The sequence below is a fragment of the Phaethon aethereus genome, assembly GCF_964289735.1.
Source record: "Phaethon aethereus genome assembly, chromosome: 15".
Taxonomy (NCBI): Eukaryota; Metazoa; Chordata; class Aves; order Phaethontiformes; family Phaethontidae; genus Phaethon; species Phaethon aethereus.
In genome coordinates, this window is record NC_138591.1 from 12,415,462 (window position 1) to 12,433,847 (window position 18,386).

The window sequence follows — 18,386 nt, forward strand, 5'->3', positions numbered from 1 at the left end:
AATATCAACATTAAAAGAAAACCTTATGAATGCTCCACCAAAGCTCCTAAAAACCCTACAGTTTTCATGTTAAAAAAACAAAAAAAAAGAGAGGACTATGCAAGTTGTACAACCTTGGACTTAGTTCTTCAGAAATTGGTACTTGTAGAGACTAAGTCAGTTCAAAATTCAATTAAGTTACTTGAGCATGCTGAATTTTCAGGAAATAAGTGTTGGCTAATGCAAGACAGACATAAAAGAGAGAGTTCTTAAAGCTTTTGAAATCAATTAGATAAGTGCAGATCATTTTGAAGTTACAGTCACCTTCCCTACCTGTGCAGCAAGATTAGAACTCTGGGAGAGTTCATTGCTGCGCCACTTAAGGAAACTGCTTGGGACTCAATCATAATTGTGTATGATTTCAGTGTTCAAATGAACACAGCCCAATATATATTGGGGAAGTTACCTCATTTTCAAGCGTGCCTCTAGTTAGCTATGTAAACTTCTTCAGAACACTAGAAATAGTTTAGAAGGAAAGAACTAGAAAAGCAACCAGTAACAAAAGAAACAAGTAAGCATGGCACAGAGCTTAAATATATAAGCTAATATTGGTATTACTATTTATCCAACATAAATGTAGATTTTCAGCTGAGAAAAGAGTAACCACCCAGATTAAAACTTCTCTTACCTGCAAAAGGCCTGCAAACTTAACTACCCCCCATCCAAGTCTGGCAACATCTGGCTCAACCAAACTCATCTGGTAAATATCCACAGCCAGGAATCTTTGAACTTGACCCCCATCCTTTGTTATGACTGTACAAGCAATTAGATCACTGTTATCTGAAGAAAAGGAAGGAAAAAAATTACATACCTACTGAAGTTAAGGATTCTGGGTTTTGGTTGTTTTATATAATGTAAAATGTTAACATATAAAAATGTAATCATCTTTACAACACATGTTTAAAGTTATTCAAGTGTTTTGGTTTTTTTAATATACATTTCGCATTTCCCTGTCACATAGTTACACAGAAAGGGCAGGATATATTTTAACAACAGTGTTTCAGATATCCTACAAGTTACATATCAGATGCATATTATATGCACCTTGCTTTCTCTTACCACCGTCACTACCTTTTAATATAAAAGGTCATTTCATTTCAGGGGTGAAATTGCAACAGTGTTGTTTTCTCTCACTAAGTGGAAGTCTTAAAGAGTCTTGTCGAAAGACCACACATACAATCTACACCACTGCAGGCAATTATATCCACCTCGTTATAAACTTAGGCTCCATTCTCACACAACTTACATTTCTACAGGTCTGAAACCTGATAATTCTGACTGTTGGAAGCCTTTAAATTTCAAGGCTATATGGACTCTCCAGGCTAATTGTAACAGTTTTTTGCCAATATTTGTTAAATGAGGTGACATTTTTTCCTTTACCCACCCATTTTATTCATTTATATTGAATAAACATATCCTCTTTTAACCATTACTCTAGGACCTGTCAAACAAGCCCCAAAATATAGATCTCAAGAAGTAAATGCACCATTCCCCGATCCTCCTGCATCTCCTCGTTGCACTGTTCAAGTTCAAACCCATCATTCTGGAAAAGTGACTAAATCACCTTCTTTACACCAGCTGAAGGCTACTGAGCACCCCATAAACTGGCACTGCACCTCCTAGCAAACCTTTGCTAATCTTACTAGAGTTGCTTTTTTCTTTGCTTCAGATTGATACTTTCACTCACATACTTAATACATGAAGGTCTTTTTCCTCTCATCCAATGTAATTTATAGCAAGTAAAAGAATCTATGACCACACACATTGTCCTACTGAGTTGATCATCTTTGCAGCTCTAGGTAGTACTCCACATGATTTGATGGATTTAGCCAGCTAAGTTGCAGCATTTTAACTATTTCCTGCAATAATCTTGTTTGGAGTTTGGTGGGGGTTTTCTTAGGTTTTTTTGTTTTTTTTAAGGACTGGATAGAAACCATCCAACTTGAAAGCAGTAAGTTCTATATTGTGCTTCTACCTCAGCCATAGTTTTTCAATACACTCATTCTCCTTAGCACTCTCATTCCTTAGAATTGCTGAGGCATTGATAGACTCAGCAGTTTGGAGTTATTCATTCACATAGCCGCTCCTAAAACAAAGGTTCAACGCTATAGACATCAATTGATGTTAAGATGTACGAGGCTTTTTTCCCCTCCTATTCCACATAAAAACATACTGTTTTTAAGGATGCTCTATTTTTAGACATGTGTCTATATACTGAAATCAGTTTGATAAATGGTATCATTTACAGTAAGGTAAGTACCTGTCAAAAAGACTGCCTTCTAAGTCCTTTTTTTTATACCTATCTGAAGGGAGCTATTCTGACACACAGAATTCAATGTATATAGAATATTTACAGCCGTATCTCCATACTCAACACTGATGTTAGGTGCTCTTGCAACTGAAACCCAGCTGTAGCATTTTTCACGTAATTTACACAATGCATTAAAAATAATCCTGCTAAAGTTCAAGTCTACGTTCAGTATCTGAATTAAAACAATGGAAAAAAATTCTGACTACTGTTTTTCTCCTCTTTAGTTTCTCATGAAAAAAACAACCCCTAACAATAAAAGTAGAATTAGCTAAATGGATAAGAATGAGGCTGTAGGTTATACAAAACAGTAAAACTTACATTTACTTACCTCAATATTTTAACAAGTAGTTAAGACCATATTTCATACTAGAAACATCTGTGGGATAAATATAAGCTACAAGTGGAAGCATACAGCTCTTCGCAGTGGCAGGTCATACAACTAGGGACAACAGTCATGAAGTACAGTTTGGGAGGTGGAAGAAATTCTTTTATGCATAATACAGCACAGCAGGTTACCCAGAATGGTTGTGGAATTTCTATCACCAAAAGTTTTCAAGTTTCAAAAAAATAAAAACAAGCACTCCTCCCAAAATCACCCTCCTCTTCCCCCCCAAAAACCCACACACCACAACCAAGAGGTCCCTTCCAACGAACACCTCTCTGATTCTACCAATTATCCTTCAGCAGCACGATCCATTCAGAATTGTTTGGGTGGTAGGAGAGAAAGGGAGCAAACAGGGAACCCTAATACAATTAGAGAGGATAATGCTAATCTAGTGTGAATTTCGTGTGAGCTTTTGAAATCTGAGAAAACAAGTTTAATCAATAAATACAACACTGCTACTTTTCTGCAGTACATATAAGACATGATTCAGTTACATGAGGATAGATTGCTATTACCTTCTCACATGCCCTAGAAGGCTCCAGAAATCCATATAGGATTGGCAAATATTACTATAGGAGCCTATGGGAGATTTATTTCTTTTTAGAGAAAAAGCTGAGACTCTAGGCAGAAAATCATAGATCTAAAATGTCAGTGTAGGCTACGTTTAGCCAACAATCCTACTCCAATATTATTGTACCAATGTCATTCTAATAATGTGAACAATAAAAGATAACAATATATGTTAAATCCATCAAAAGCTCTATCTAGATTTTTGATCCAAAAGTATATCTGTATTCGTATATAGTTTACACATACACATCTAGAAGTGGTAACAGAAGTATAGGTCTAATACACCCCTCCAGAAATTACTTTCTAATACCCAAGTTATTCCACCTTTTTGTTTATAACTGGAAAGCTTGAAGTTATTATCAATGTTTAAGTCATGGGAAAACAAGAATAATCTAAGTGTCCTTTATTCTGAACTGCCTGTGAATTTAGGCATAAAAGACCCAAACATACTTGATTGTTTTGAAATGTGTAATATTATATATGTCAGGGAATGAAAAAATAGAAGTCTTCTAGTAGGAAGGATTGTAGCCAGGATTTAACTTCTCTGAAAGAGACTTAGAATTAGTTGTGAACAAAGTGAATGTATTTCTACAATAAAACGGCAGACATGATCTCTGAATGTCCACAGTGGGGTAACTGGTATATTACTGTAACACTGTGCCAGCTGAAGTATGCAGAGTTTTAAAGACGCAGGCTGAAAGAAACTTGAAAGACCACAACAAAAACTGACATGAAAATTAGAAATACCTTTTTTTTTTTTAGCAAGCAAAAAGCTTAATAATTTGACTAACTTAGTTTAAAGAATACCTGGAAGGCAGGAAGATTTTAATCCATATATAAATAGTACAAACAGATAAGAAATCTAATACAGGGCCAAATCTAATAGACAAAAGCTACAAATGGCAGCACCAAGTCCATGGTGAAAATAGTTGACTGATTAAATTAACACAGTTGGTAGCCTGTTCCTTCACAGGACAAAGTTTGTAATCAAGAACTAACATTTTTCTAGGAATACACTTTTGTTCAAACAGTACTAGCTTCAGGGAAGTTGTACATAATGCACGGGATATATGCAATGTTTTTTTACGTGCCATAGAAAAAGAATAAAAGAAGAAAATCCCCTCACCTATTAACTGAGAAGGAATTAATTCTTAAACAGTTGGTATGCTTAAACAAGGATGAGTTTACTATATGGCCTATCCTCTATATCGCATAAACTCTTAACTGATACCTTTTTTGACGCAGTTCCAATAACAAGCATAAAGTGTAATCAGTGTTAATGAGCCTAGTTCAAAACAAGACTCTGAAACATGTCTGGCTGCTTAACTTGGGACCCTGTATTTATTGCCTCTTTTGTTCTTTAATCCAATAGTCCATCAACATATGGACAACATAGTCCAACCAACAAGTCGGTACGAATTCCTGGAACAGCCCTACTCTTCTCAAGACCTGAAGTAACTGGATTGGACCCCTGCAAATACATCATGTGAGGTTGCTGAATTTTGTGAATAATCTATTGTGAGATTCTCAACATATAGGTCACAACACCAAATAGAGTTGTAAAGTATCTCAAATACTTGGTTTTGTCCAGTATTTATACAGTTTTTAGTACAACAGCAAGCAGATTAGAATACTTTGAATTACTGCTGTACAAATTCAACTGCCTGACTACAAAAATGCAGTACTTAAGGTAAAGAACTCAAAGGGCTGAAGTTGTTTCCCAGAGCAGAAAGCTTTCATTTTAGATCTGACAAAAACTTAAGTAAAGCATTACGGTAAAAGTTTATCAAAGAACAGAAAGGAAAATTACTCATTTTTAGGCAACTGTTACAAGAATCTTTTGAGTTTATACAACTGAATGTACCCCATTTACATGACTGTTTCTAGTTCACAGCTGCTGAAGAGTTATAAGCTACAGTCATCCTTTATGACAAAAACAGAAGTGGTTAAGCACATTTCCCGTGAACTGATCTGAGCATACTTAACAGCTATGCTATAAAACACTTACAGATACCCAACCACATTTAGATGAAAGAATTTCAAGCCCAGTAAACTTCAGTACTATCGAAATCTGATCTGGGGATTAAAGAGAACCACAGACTGAATGGCTCACTGATGCAACACTGCTGCCAAAAAGTGTAGTGTCATTTTGGAGATCAACAGCAGTGCTTAGTTTTTCCTCATGGAAAATTAAGCTTGTAACCAGTTTGGACACTACACCTCCAAGACATGGATCCAAGATTTCTCTGGACCTTCTCCAAGAAAAATACAACTTTTAGGAAATACAGCCTAGGAAGGAGAGTTCAAAGACTTTGGCTGCTTGCAGCAAAAAAAATTTAAATTAGGTAAAAATATTGCACAAACACAGGCAACTATTTGCCTGGAAAGATTGTGTTATATGAAGTCTTTACAAATATAACAGCTACTTTAGGAGATGGTCTATGTACCTGACCTGCCTCAGGGCTTGATCTTTAATGATTTTATAATTTACAGACATCACAATTCTAGAAATCCTCTGCAGACATTTAAAAGCTCTTACAGAAAACTTTTAGCACTTTGCATGCATATCTGGCAGTCCAAGATAAGCATTAGGCTGCAGATAGTTACTGCACCACCTGTCTTTTAAAAATCACTTTAAAAACTATTGTTGACAAAGTATGTACAACCGTCACTGTAAGTGTGGGGGGAAAAAAACCCCAATAGTTAGACTGGATTTGAGCATACTCAAAAAGTGGAAGAAAGTAGCTAACAAATACATTTACAAAAATAACATTTACTCTAGTAGCAGTCATAGAATTTTGAGAACACAACTTTTCCCCATTACTGTTCTTGGTAATTTTTTTCCTCTGAATATGAAAATTTATTTCTGTACACCTCTAAATAGCTAAAAATAAGAGACAACTTATTATAAATGCTCATCACACACAGGGTACTGCAACCAAGCCCAGGCACACTTGTTCCTAGAACTTATTTTCCTGTAAACACAAGATTACTGATTACCAGTCAGAGGGACTCTGAATTGCACCATCGTTTTCTTGAATTGTCTCAAGATTGTCATGCTGTACTTCTGACAATATATTTAAAAAAATTATTTAAATACCTTGATTATACTTCTTTTAAACAGATACCAATTTGTTAAATACAAATCTAGCATTTGCTCCTACCAGGCAGGCATATTGTAAAAATATTTCAAACCAGTACTCATAAATCTAACAGATAAAAGATCACTATCACATGTAAAACATCAAATAATTACCTATTAGCAAACACAAAAACAATCCAATTAAGACACCATACACGCTACAGATGAGTTAGGCCACAAAGTCCAGAAAAAAATCTTGCCTCCGGATGTTATTCATGTACAAGTAGATGTTGGCATTTAAAAGGGGTATCTGTTGCAATTTCTTATTAAAGATGTGATTTCCTCTCAGATGCTTATCAAGTTTCAAGCATACTGAACATAAGTCATTTTATTGTATCCTGTGTACTAGTACTCAACCAACTTAATATGTAGTCTAGTGAAAAAATTTAGTTGTCAGTATCATGAAATCTTCACACTCATCTCAGTGTTTCATGACCATCTGGAAAATGTTCAAGACTAGTGTTTACTAGCACCTACAGTGATGCCGGAAAACAAAACCAGATATTATATTCTTTTCTGCAAAGCGTAAACCTAAAATGACTAGCTATTTTTGCTCAAACCGCTTTTTTTTTTTTTTTAACATCAGTGTACATGTCATTCTTGCGTGTGTGTATGCACGTATAAAAAGCATTTAAATAGATGCCTTTAAAAAGATATTTTGGTCTCAAATGCATTATAAAAATATTAGATGTATGCAGGAAAATAAGCTGCCATTTCAATTCATCTAAAAACCACATGATTCTGCAGCAAGTGAGAACCGATAAAAGCTTCATTTTCAGCTTGTAATGGGTATCTGGATTCTAACATTGGCATAAAGTTCAGACAGATCAGTTTTCAAATCAATAAATCCAATTCACTGATGTTTGCTTTGCCATTAAACACCTTCTTACTGAAAGCATCTAGCTGTGACACTACAGAGAGAAAAAAAATTGAACTGTGTTGTTTATTAAGCCATATATAAACAAACTTCAGTGCCTGAAGGTTCACAACACTGAACTGGAGAAGCACTAGACTGATTATGTTATTTTGCTGTTATTATACTCTGACACCAGAGGGAAAGGCTGTGTGCAAGAGAAATCACACTTGCCAAATCTCTCAACTGGACAGGATCTGTAATGAATTCCTGAATATGCCAATCCAGAGAAAAAAAATCAGAAAAACTTCTGGCAAGAAAGCTTTTCTGAGAGGAAGTATCTGCAGAAGCATGAGGAATGACAAAGACCTTGTTTTACATGCCGGTCGTCATAACAGCACAATAGCCTGGGAACAATTAAATTTTTAATCAGGAAATGTATGCTCGTCTTGCTCTGAAATAATCTCTTTAAGCCAATACCTCACTTTTAAAGTGAAAAGGAAATGCCACTCATTCACCTCTGAAGAAAGCTTAGCAACTGTACACTCTAAGACCTCCAAAGCATCTGTTAAACTTGGAAAACCCTGGTATTTCACTCACAGAAGTGCCATTATTCAGGAAATCAGGGGGATGGAGATCAGTCTGTTATACAGCTTTACCCTTCGTAGACTAGGCAGCTGAAAGACTATGCAGAAGCATTTGCATCAAGAATGCAACAAATCAAGCATCTACCTAGGTCTTCCCAAGAAGTACATTTAGTTGAAATTAGAGGACGTGTCTCTGGTCATACACTTGCACCGCATTCTGGTTTACTCTCTTTTCCTCAAATATGTCAACATGTTTAGGAATGAGATAGACAAACCCCAAACATCAGTACTTTGGAAAGAAAACTAAACAAAAAATCTCTTTTAGCATACTTAACATAGTTTTGAAATTAAGGGGGTTTTTTAAATAGTCATAAGAATGAAAAGCTAAAAATTTTAGTATTATTTACCCACAGTGAAATTTCTACTAAACTATAGAAGGAAGCTTTCATTTGCCTAGGCAGTTTATGTTCAAATTAAATGCTACTTAGGCAAATAAACTGAACTGAATTTCATTTTCCTGACCATAGGGTACTGTTTATGTTCACTGAACAGACCTGCAAAGTAACTGGATAAGGACTCAAGAGGTAGGTTATATTCCTTGGAAGATATTTAATAGAAGAAAAATTTATATGCCCTACGATAAAACCTCTTATCAACATCTGGAATATCTGTTTGGGAGGAGTAAAGAAGATGAAGCCTGTGTATCCAATAACAAGACGAGAAGCACTAAGCACAAACTGAAATACAGGAAATTCCATGAAAGAATTGGGGGGAAGACCACCAACAAAACTCCACAAACCTTTTTTTATTGTAAGTGTGATCGAACACTGAAACATGTTGCCCAGTCATGCTGCAAAATCTCCATCCCTGACGATATGCAAAACCTGACTGGTGAGGGCCCTGGGCAACTTGCTCTAGCTGACCCTGTTTTGAGCAGGGGAGTTAGACTACATGATCTCCTGAGGTTCCTTACAACCTCAACTACTCTATGATAAATTTTCCTTAAATCTTATTAAAAAAAATGTTGACTATGATAGCCTTTATAAAGCCTGTATATTTGGTAGACAGATGTTACTTATAATGTTACTTTTTTTAGTTTTAGCAAAGAAATAATGGTTTAAATGTATCATCATTTACCTCTTGGCCATTGCACTTAAAACATTCTCACTAACAGACCCAGCAGCCTGAAACCAAGCACTGAGGTGGTTAATTCAAGCTGCCAGTGAACTTCACACAAACAGTGTGCCCCTGAATAAAAGAAGCCACCTACATCAGACACCTACAAACCCACACGCAGTCTAAGGCAGGCAGTTATCACATGAGTGCTTAAAAACTATTTACAGTAAAAAAAAATACTGAAAAGTAACAGTATATATCATTCTGGTGGCAGCATACCCAGCAATACAGAATGAACCTTCTGTAGAATACCTGACTCATTACTAAACGTAAAGTCATATAGAGTGCTGACAACCTTGCAACTACACTTAAAGGTTTACAATTAACACGCATCAAAATATTAAAACGCCTCTTTACACTTTCTCATCACGCTCCCATAAAACATCAGCATTGCATTCAGGAAAAAAAAAAAGCCATTTTGATAAGGTCAGTTTTGCAGTTTTTTTTCAAAATCAAAATAGTAGATACACTAGTTACTGGATCTTGTTAACCTCTACTCTTTCTTGATATGTATACGAATGACCATAACCCATGGAGGCATCTCAATGTTCAGAAAAAATTAAAAAGTATTATGATAATAATATAGATTAAGGAACATTTGTTAGATCAAAAATATCTCCAAGTGATAAATCTCCAAAGTGGTAATTAAAAAAAGGCATACAGTTACAATTTTTGGGGTCACATTTTACAAACTGCTAAGTCTCCTACCAACAGCACCTATGCAATGGTGCGTATTCCATATGCTTTACGCTTAAATGCTGATATCCTCTTGTCTCTCTCAGGCAATGAAAAGATTTTAACTGTAAACTATGTCTTTATACTGCCACACACACTAGAACTTCATCACTATACTATCTCAATTCATGTAGTTTAAGTAACAATAGCCATAATAAGCAGTTTAGAAAGCGTGACCAACCAAACTACATAACCTGACGCACATGTAAATGGGGAACTTCACTCAACGGCCCCAATGAATGCAGAGTATTTGCCAATAGCCTTACAAATATTAAAATTAACAATAGAAATAAAAATCATAAACCAAATTTGATTACTTTGAACAAAGAGTATGCAGTGTTGTAGACAGGAAGAAGCGATGGAGGGGAAAAAGGTAAGCATCTTAAGGAGAAGGTTAAAAAAAACAAAACAGAACAAAACAGGAAAAAAATCAACAGCTAATACCAACCTCACAATTATGGATACCCAGCGAGCTACTTGTTAAAACCAAACAACATCTATTTGCTCTTTGGATCAGTCCAAATATGTGTATCTGCTACACAGTATTATTATAGCAGTTTTAGAAAAGCTCCTCCCAAGGAAACACTTGAAACATGGTCATATTTTGTGGACACAGATACTCGTGCCACTTCTTTGGAACAGGTCACCCTGACAGAACACCTGTCAACTTGATTTGAAGATGAAGTAAGTCTATGCTTTTATAGCTAAGCAGGAAAGGAAAGTCTTTTGAAGCCAACATATGAAACTCCACATCAGGCACTGATTGTTCAAGACAGATTCTGACTCAAAGACAGGATATGAGAAAACTCCACAGGAAGGGCTTTCACAGCCTTTTTCAGTTTATTTCCGTTTTTGGAAATAGGCTAGAACTCTGTTCAAAACTTTGAACAGATACCGGCTGCTTTCACCAATAGTCGGGTAAGCAATGTGTTTAACTGAACTTCTGTAATTCTGCCAGCTGTAGAAAAATTTGTGTTTATTAATAAATGCTGGAGTATATAGAAAGAGGCATGCTTTGAAAAGTCTATGGCTGTAATTACATATTATGGTCCCCAAAATAAAGACTAAAACCTTCTGTGAAAGCATCTCTGCAAAAGGTTCGGGTTTAACTCTGATGTAATCTATATATTCTGTGGACAGATGGGAAGCTGTTAAACACAGACACACATCTTTGTGCATTCAGACATTCTGCAGGTCCTCTATCAATCCTTCTGTCTTCTGATTTATGTCGTACTGAAAATTGCTTTGGTTGTTAACGCCTCGTTGGTAAAAAAAAAAGCAGTGATCCGAGTTCATAACTAAAGATTTTAATAAAAAAAAAAAAACAGCTCAAGGTTACCACTAAATTTCTAAAATAGACTGTCTTGGGAAAAAAAATTCTCTTTTCAAACTTTACAGTAACACACAATGAGTGGCAGGGATGCATAACAGATTATCTAGTTTTGAGTGACCTGTCCCCGTCCAGGAGCAGCAGTTTAGAGAGGTTTCTTCTGTAAAGGTAAACTCAGTTGCTTGAAGTCTACACTAATGAAAATTTAGCCTTCTTCTCCAAAGAAGAATGCATCTGTTGTCCAAAATTGTGTGTCAATAAATTGTAATTGCTATTTTCAGTGAGTTCCTGGTTTTGTAATCAAAGAGCTACCAGCAAATGGCAATATGCTTAATTCAAATTGTATTACAAAAAAATTAAAGTGAGTGTAGCCTGGCAGATGCTTATCTACAAGATCATTTCTAAGCACTACTCCACATTTTTGGAAAATGTCTTCCTGCTTTTATACAGCAGTTGTGAGACTTCATGAATGCTTTCCTAACACATCAGGTAATAAACAACGTAGTTAAGAATTCCACATTGTTACTATTATAATTTTGATACCAATAAAATATTAATTGTAGAATAATCAGCGGATTAAGATGAAAAGCTAGAAATCACTATCTAGAAATCCACGAGCTCTTCTAAAAAAGAACACTGGGAAAGTACAACTAAGCAAAGGTGTTGGGAAGACTATCAGGCAATACTTTAGAATAGAACAAAGTAAAATAAATTAAATAAAATGTTAATTAATATGAAACTATTTCAGTTCTCTCCTGGGACATACTGCAGTCATGTGGGCACCTCTGCTGCCTTCCATTAAGAAAGAGAAAAAGCACAGGTATGTAATTACTCAAAGAAAAAGCACCTTGAGTCCTTTAAATGAATCAAAGCTAAGTATTCAGTCAACCCCAATGTTGTTCTTTGACATACTGCCATTTACCTTCTCAAAAAGCTGAATGCTGACTCAAAGGAGAATTCTAATCTTATCTCAAAAAAAAAAAAAGAAGCTTTTTTAACTTCCATTTTTTATTTTAAACTTGAGTTTATGCTTACTGTAGTGGAAAGGATAAAGTATTCTGAAAGTTAAGATATGAGTTATCATATAAATTACAGGAAAAAAAAGATTCTTATATAAGGGTTTCTTCTCATATAAGGGGCTATAGACCCCCAGTACATAGGTTCCATGGATAGTGCAATGGAACCTGTTTTTCTTCTCTACTTCATACCGTACGTGTGCACACACCTATGAACGTATATACACATCAACAATATCTTCATGCACATGCATACAAGTACCATGTGACAGGCAGTTCAGTACTATTGTTGCCTTAGTTCATACTGGTCAGTACAAATTTGTATTTTAAGTTAATAACTGTACAGTTAAGGATTATTAATATTCCTTAAAGCAGAAAATAAGTTTAAACCTTAAAAGGGTGATATTCTAAATCAACAGTAAATTTTTAATTTAATACAACTTCTTAAAAGAAACTTTTTATAGTGGGCATTACATCTTTAAATTTTAGAACACTTTATTCAAATTGAAGCAGATGTTTTTCAGGCTAATAGCTTGGGCTTACATTCTTTCTATATATAGACTCCTTTAACCACTTATATCCAGCATCCCACACTGGAAGAAGGAAACAACCTTGGATATCACTAAATATAAAAAGCACAGACCACTACCTTAGCAATTAATCTGGCATTATGGACATGTAGTAAAAATGACAAACAATTATACATAACAGACTGAAGTATTAATAACCTATGGTCTAAACCACATGTTCCAAGAACAGGATACCTTGTATTCTGTATGAAAGCAACTGCCCTTTGAAATGAAAAGTCATAAATAAAACACCACCTGCAATGAGTTACACAATACCTGCGGTGCAGTCCACTAAGTTTTATAATGAGAGCGATCAGCATTTCTCTAGACTAACAGATAAGTAAGGACAAGAGGTGTTCTTTTTTGGGAGGAGCAGGGAGGAGGAACAAATAACATTTGGAAACAGTATTTCAATCAGATCTAACTTTTTTTTTCAGTATGTTCTTAAAAAAAATAAGAACTCCTTCATAATCACATTTCTGGTTTATTTAAGAAAAAACAAATTTTTTTCCCAGTACAAATGGATTCATTATTTCATCTCACCCTTGAAAAAGAGCCAACATTACAATAAATACTTAACTCATTTGAAACAGGAAACTGAGTTAATACTGTATTACTAATCCTTTAGCAAATCAACAGTAACTAAATTGTGGACATAATTTTTTACCTGATAATAACTGGGTAATGTAATTAACCAACATCTTGTACTTTTCATTCTCTTTGGGAAAGCCCGGAAGTGATGAGTTTGCATTAAGGTCATTCCACTTAATTCACCAAGCCAAAACAATACCAGTAGGAAGAAGACTGAATATAACTGTTGCAGAACACATTTTAACAAATCTTTTCCCTGTACATTTTCTTAAATCTTTTAAATAATACAGAAATTCAACACATGGAAATCGCAATGACTTGTCAGACGTCTTCCACATTATCAGCCATGTAGCTACCAAAAATACAAACATTGGACTAATATCTTGGTATCTTCTCAACTATTGTAGCCTAATGCTTACATTTACTTAGTAAAAGCCTGTCCATAGCCTAGACCTTGTACATATTTACAAGTTCAGTTAACTGCTCTGACAGCACTCTTTCCACATTTACAGATAAATGAATTTATTCTCAAAACCTTTCACTGCTCTAAGCTGCATGGCTTGGACTTTATGCCAGAGGGAGTGTCCTCTGACATTTTCTAAAAATTAAATGTAATAAGTTTTTAGTAATTTTGAAAATACATTATTTGTTTAAGGTTTAATCTGCATTTCATCCATTAAGCTACTGCACAGCAGCTCTGATATCACAAAACTTTTGCTTAGCTCACTTGATTTCAGTGTTTTCCCTTCACTCATATAATTAATATTCTTGATTGACTTGAGGCACAAAAAGGTCTCTCAGATACTGGACAGAATCCCGTAACATGTACTAAGGCAACTAGGGCAATTTTTTTTTCAGTTGGAATTAAGACCAACAAACAATTAAAGACAGAATCAAAAAAATCAACATCTGAAACATCAAGCATTTTTTCCTTCTTTTGTATTAAAAAAACCCCTTCAAAAATTAAAACCCTAGCAAATACATCCACTCTATTTTAGTGATCACATGCCCTTTAAAGCTACAAATGGTACCTGCAAGTTCTTAAGACAACTGGCCGAACAAAAGTTAACTACTTGTCAGCTAACACCAATATGTCAAATTCTTCTAGGTCTTGATTACAAGAAATAGAGTTAGTAGTATCTATATTATCATGCACTTTCAATTCTAGCCTAAAAGCACACTTCTCTACATACTCTAAACCTTTAAACAAAAAGCAAATGTCTCTCACTATGTAAGGTTAACAAACAGTAACTTGTCATGTTTTAAGTTAAACAATGTCAGAACTGGAGACAGTTATGATTTAGGCTAAAGTTACTCTAGAAGTTGTACTGTTTAGTAACACATAAGGTCATCTAGAGACATGTATTTTGATGTTAAATGAACACAGGTATACTGAATTTGCAGACAAATAGCATACCTCATGATTCTATTCCTTCCAACTTTTTTGTTTCTTCAGTATGGAGAGTGCAGCAGTATTCTATGATAGTGCAGAAAGAAGGTACTTTGCCTTTACTTCATAATAAGTACTACTTAATATCACAAGGTCAGACTGATGACCCCATAATACTCCAAGGTCAGTCTGATTTACAGACAGATTCCCCTTGGGAATAGCTCAGCATCCTGTTCAACTATGGGAGTAACAGCTCCCATATACCAACTTTAAAATGACAGAAGAGATGTGAAGAACAACAACTCCAGGGCAGGGGACAACAACATGATGACGACCAAACCCCATGGCTGGTAAAGACAAGCACGGTGCAGATGTTGGAGTAATTACCTCCAGCCTCTTCAAATTCATGAACGTGCATTTTGAATAGGTGAAAGCAGAAAGAAGAAAATCCTACTGGGATCAGTTCATTTAGAAAACTAACATACCGGGAAACCGGATGCAGGATTCTCAATCCTTTATGTGCTCATACTTAGACACGGGAATATTTATTAACAGTCTCTTTAAAAAAAAAAAAAAAAAAAAAAAAAAAAAAAAAAAAGGAAAAGAAAAAGCCAAAAAACCACAAGAAGTGTTCCAAATCCAGTAGAAGACAAAGTCATCCTTGGTAGTCAATTACACAAACAATATAACTATTTGTGGCTTTTAACTTAAAAAAAAGCCAGCAATTTTTCTATGTCATAGACTATTTGGGAAATTGAGGGACTACTTACTCAAGTCAAGAACATCATCTGTCTTTATCAGATCTTCCTCCCTTGTGAGTGGTAACTGAGTTTCTGGCTCATCTCGCAAGTGCAGTGATAGCGAACGGAGCATAAAGAAAACTCTGATTGCCTTGACAAATTAAAAAGAGAGTATTAAAATAATGCTGCACTCTGTACTACAAATCTTAACAAATGTATACTCACTTTTACAACCCCCGAATTGGTTGTCATGTGGTAAGTCTACTTTTTAAATTGAAAAAGTAGAATATAATTTCAAAGTTAGTTAAAAAAGGATATGGAGGAAATTTAAAGATGCTATTTATTTTCAGTGAAGTAGAAGTAGCAGAGCTTTTATCCCACTGGCATGCTTACACAGCTTGTGACTGACAGGAAATGATTACAGGAGCTGTTAAGCAAAAAAAAATCTTGGATTTTTTTTTTTTTTTAATCATTATTTTAAGAGTGATTGTATTTACAATACCTGTACACTACAGACAACTACACAACCAACAGTCAAAGACTCTCATATTTTTAAGTTAAAACAGTAATAACTTTTCTGGCTGAGTCTAGCTAAGATGTCTAGAGATTAGAAAGAAAACAGTGGGGATTTTTGAGTTTTAATTTGCTGTGTTCATCAAAGCTAACCATATGCAATACAGCATTCTCTAAGTTCTATATTCTCAGGTGGTCTGCATCAGGTCAAAGCATTCTGAAAGCTGCACCAGTCCCAAAGCACTTTCAATAGCTGCTCTGTGAAATTAATATTCTTGGTTTTATTTAGAAATTAATGACATATGGTATGCAAAAAACAGATAAAATGCCAAAGACCAGTCATAATTATTAGTCACATTTTATAATCCTCTTCCACTACAAGAACTGTATTTTCAGTACAGCAAATGAAAAATCATTTTTTATTACTTCCAGTGTTTTGTTTTTTTAAAACAGTTTTCTACATAGTAATTCTGTGGCATACTGTAAATTAACTGTAATTTTACTGTAATGCCTTACAGTAAAAGCATCAAACTCATGGAACAGCTGCAGTGCCCAGGAACTCTCAGCTTGCCAGAAGTATTAGGAAAAACAAATCTCGACTGTTTCAAGGCAAAATGCTTCATCCCTCTATTTTTAAAATCAACAGAACTGCGGCTTCTGTGAACCAGAGATGTGAGTGCTTGGCCAGCTGTCATACTGGTGGTGCTTCAGAAACTGCTGGCAAAACAGGGATGAAGAGAGAGAAGTCATGTATCTGCCTCTTCAATGAATTGACACTAAAGCAGATGAATTTGGTATGCCTAATACAGCAATATAATTATCAGAGCAAAAAATGTCAAGGGTATCCAACAAAAATACGGTATTAACACTACCTTGTGAATAAAAGCAGAGTCACTTTATAACGAGGCATGATCTTTCCCATTTAGGCAGACTGCATTCTAATGTATTGCAGATTTTGCCCTTTTTATTTTATTTTATTTATTTATTTTTATTTAGAGGGCAGCCATCATTCAGCCTGCCTTCACTTATTTTCCCCTCAATCCTCTTTCCCTCCTACACAGAGCATTACTTTTCCTCATGTACATACCCTATAAAACTGATGCCACTCATCTCCAAATATGTAATCACACTTACTGCAGGAGTAGGGAAGAAAATTAGGACTTTAGCCTTTGCAAGAAAAGAAGAAAAAAAATCACTAACATCAGATGAAAAAAGGGAACTACACCATGCTTTCTGCAGTACTGATAGACCTCATTTTGCTAGTAATATCAATATAAACCCAGAAGCATGTGATTTGTGACTTCCTGTAACATTTTATTAGATCTCAATAAAACAGCAGAGCAGTTCAGTGGCCTACAATTTTTTCAGTTGAAGTCCATTTTCTTGATTAAGTAGGAACAAATATGAATTCCTGTCTACATTAGAGCACTATGCATTATGATGAGGTATACTTCGTGCTGATTCCTTCATTTATATACCCATACCATGTGTAAAGAAATAGCAATTTGCAGAGAAACCTACCAGTATGGTATTACACTCCCACAAAATAGAGTTCTCACAGGTAGTTCAAAACCTTCTCCAAGGTGCAGAGTTCAAGACTCTGTTCATTACTTCCCAAATAAACAAATAAATGAGTTCACATTATTCTAGGTGACTGCTAAGCAGTGCCATCTTTAGGCACTATAGAAATCAGAAGGAAGTAATACAACCAACAAGCAGTAACTGAACTATCAACAATTCAAAACAGCATCAGATTCTGAGCAGAAGGCTTCATCAAGCAGCAGCAACTGATTTCAGAAAACACCCTAACAACTTCTGGTCATTTTAATATTTTAAGTCAGAGGGGTTGGCTGTCTGGATTTTGGAGATGTGCCTTTGATAACTCAAGAGATTATCGCATTTCTGAGAGTTCCTCCTAAACTTAAGAGGAAAAGATCTGCCACTTAGAGGGACTTTCTACAGCAAAAGAAGTGAGAGCCTAAAAAGATCTGATCTCTAAGAGATCAAGAAGAACTAAGAACTCATGATATAATCAAAGTATGGGACTTCTTCACTTGCTAGTAAAATAAAACTCGAGAACCTTTTTAGAAACATGCCATGGGATGCTCAGAATTGAATCACTACCCATTTGAAACTGTCAGCAAAAAGGACCTCCAGCAGGTAAAGTGGCAGCAGCAATGACACAAGACCTGAAGTTCAGCATATTGTTATAGCAATTCAACCTAAGAGAGGTAGCCTAGTTGGGAGAAAGTAGCACAGGAATTCTAAGAAATTCTAAAACTTGTGGAGCAATGCGATCAGGGGAAGGAGGACCAACAAGAAAGCATTCTGGGAGTTCTTGCTGATGAAAAAGATCCTTCCATCCCAAAGAATTTACAGGAATATTTGTATTGAATTTTGAATTTCCACCAACAGAAGTTAAGTTATTCCTTATTTAGC

General features: G+C 35.2%; 1 protein-coding gene across 1 annotated transcript in view; it reads right to left on the reverse strand.

Moving 5' to 3' along the window:
- Nucleotides 1–18,386, reverse strand: part of CLEC16A (C-type lectin domain containing 16A) — a gene marked incomplete at both ends in the record, with an annotated part of 81,025 nt that overhangs the window by 23,177 nt on the left and 39,462 nt on the right. The window contains 2 exons of the mRNA XM_082006537.1: nucleotides 668–819; nucleotides 15,465–15,585. Of these exons, the coding sequence (XP_081862663.1) occupies nucleotides 668–819; nucleotides 15,465–15,585 (273 nt within the window). The remainder of the gene's footprint in view (nucleotides 1–667; nucleotides 820–15,464; nucleotides 15,586–18,386) is intronic.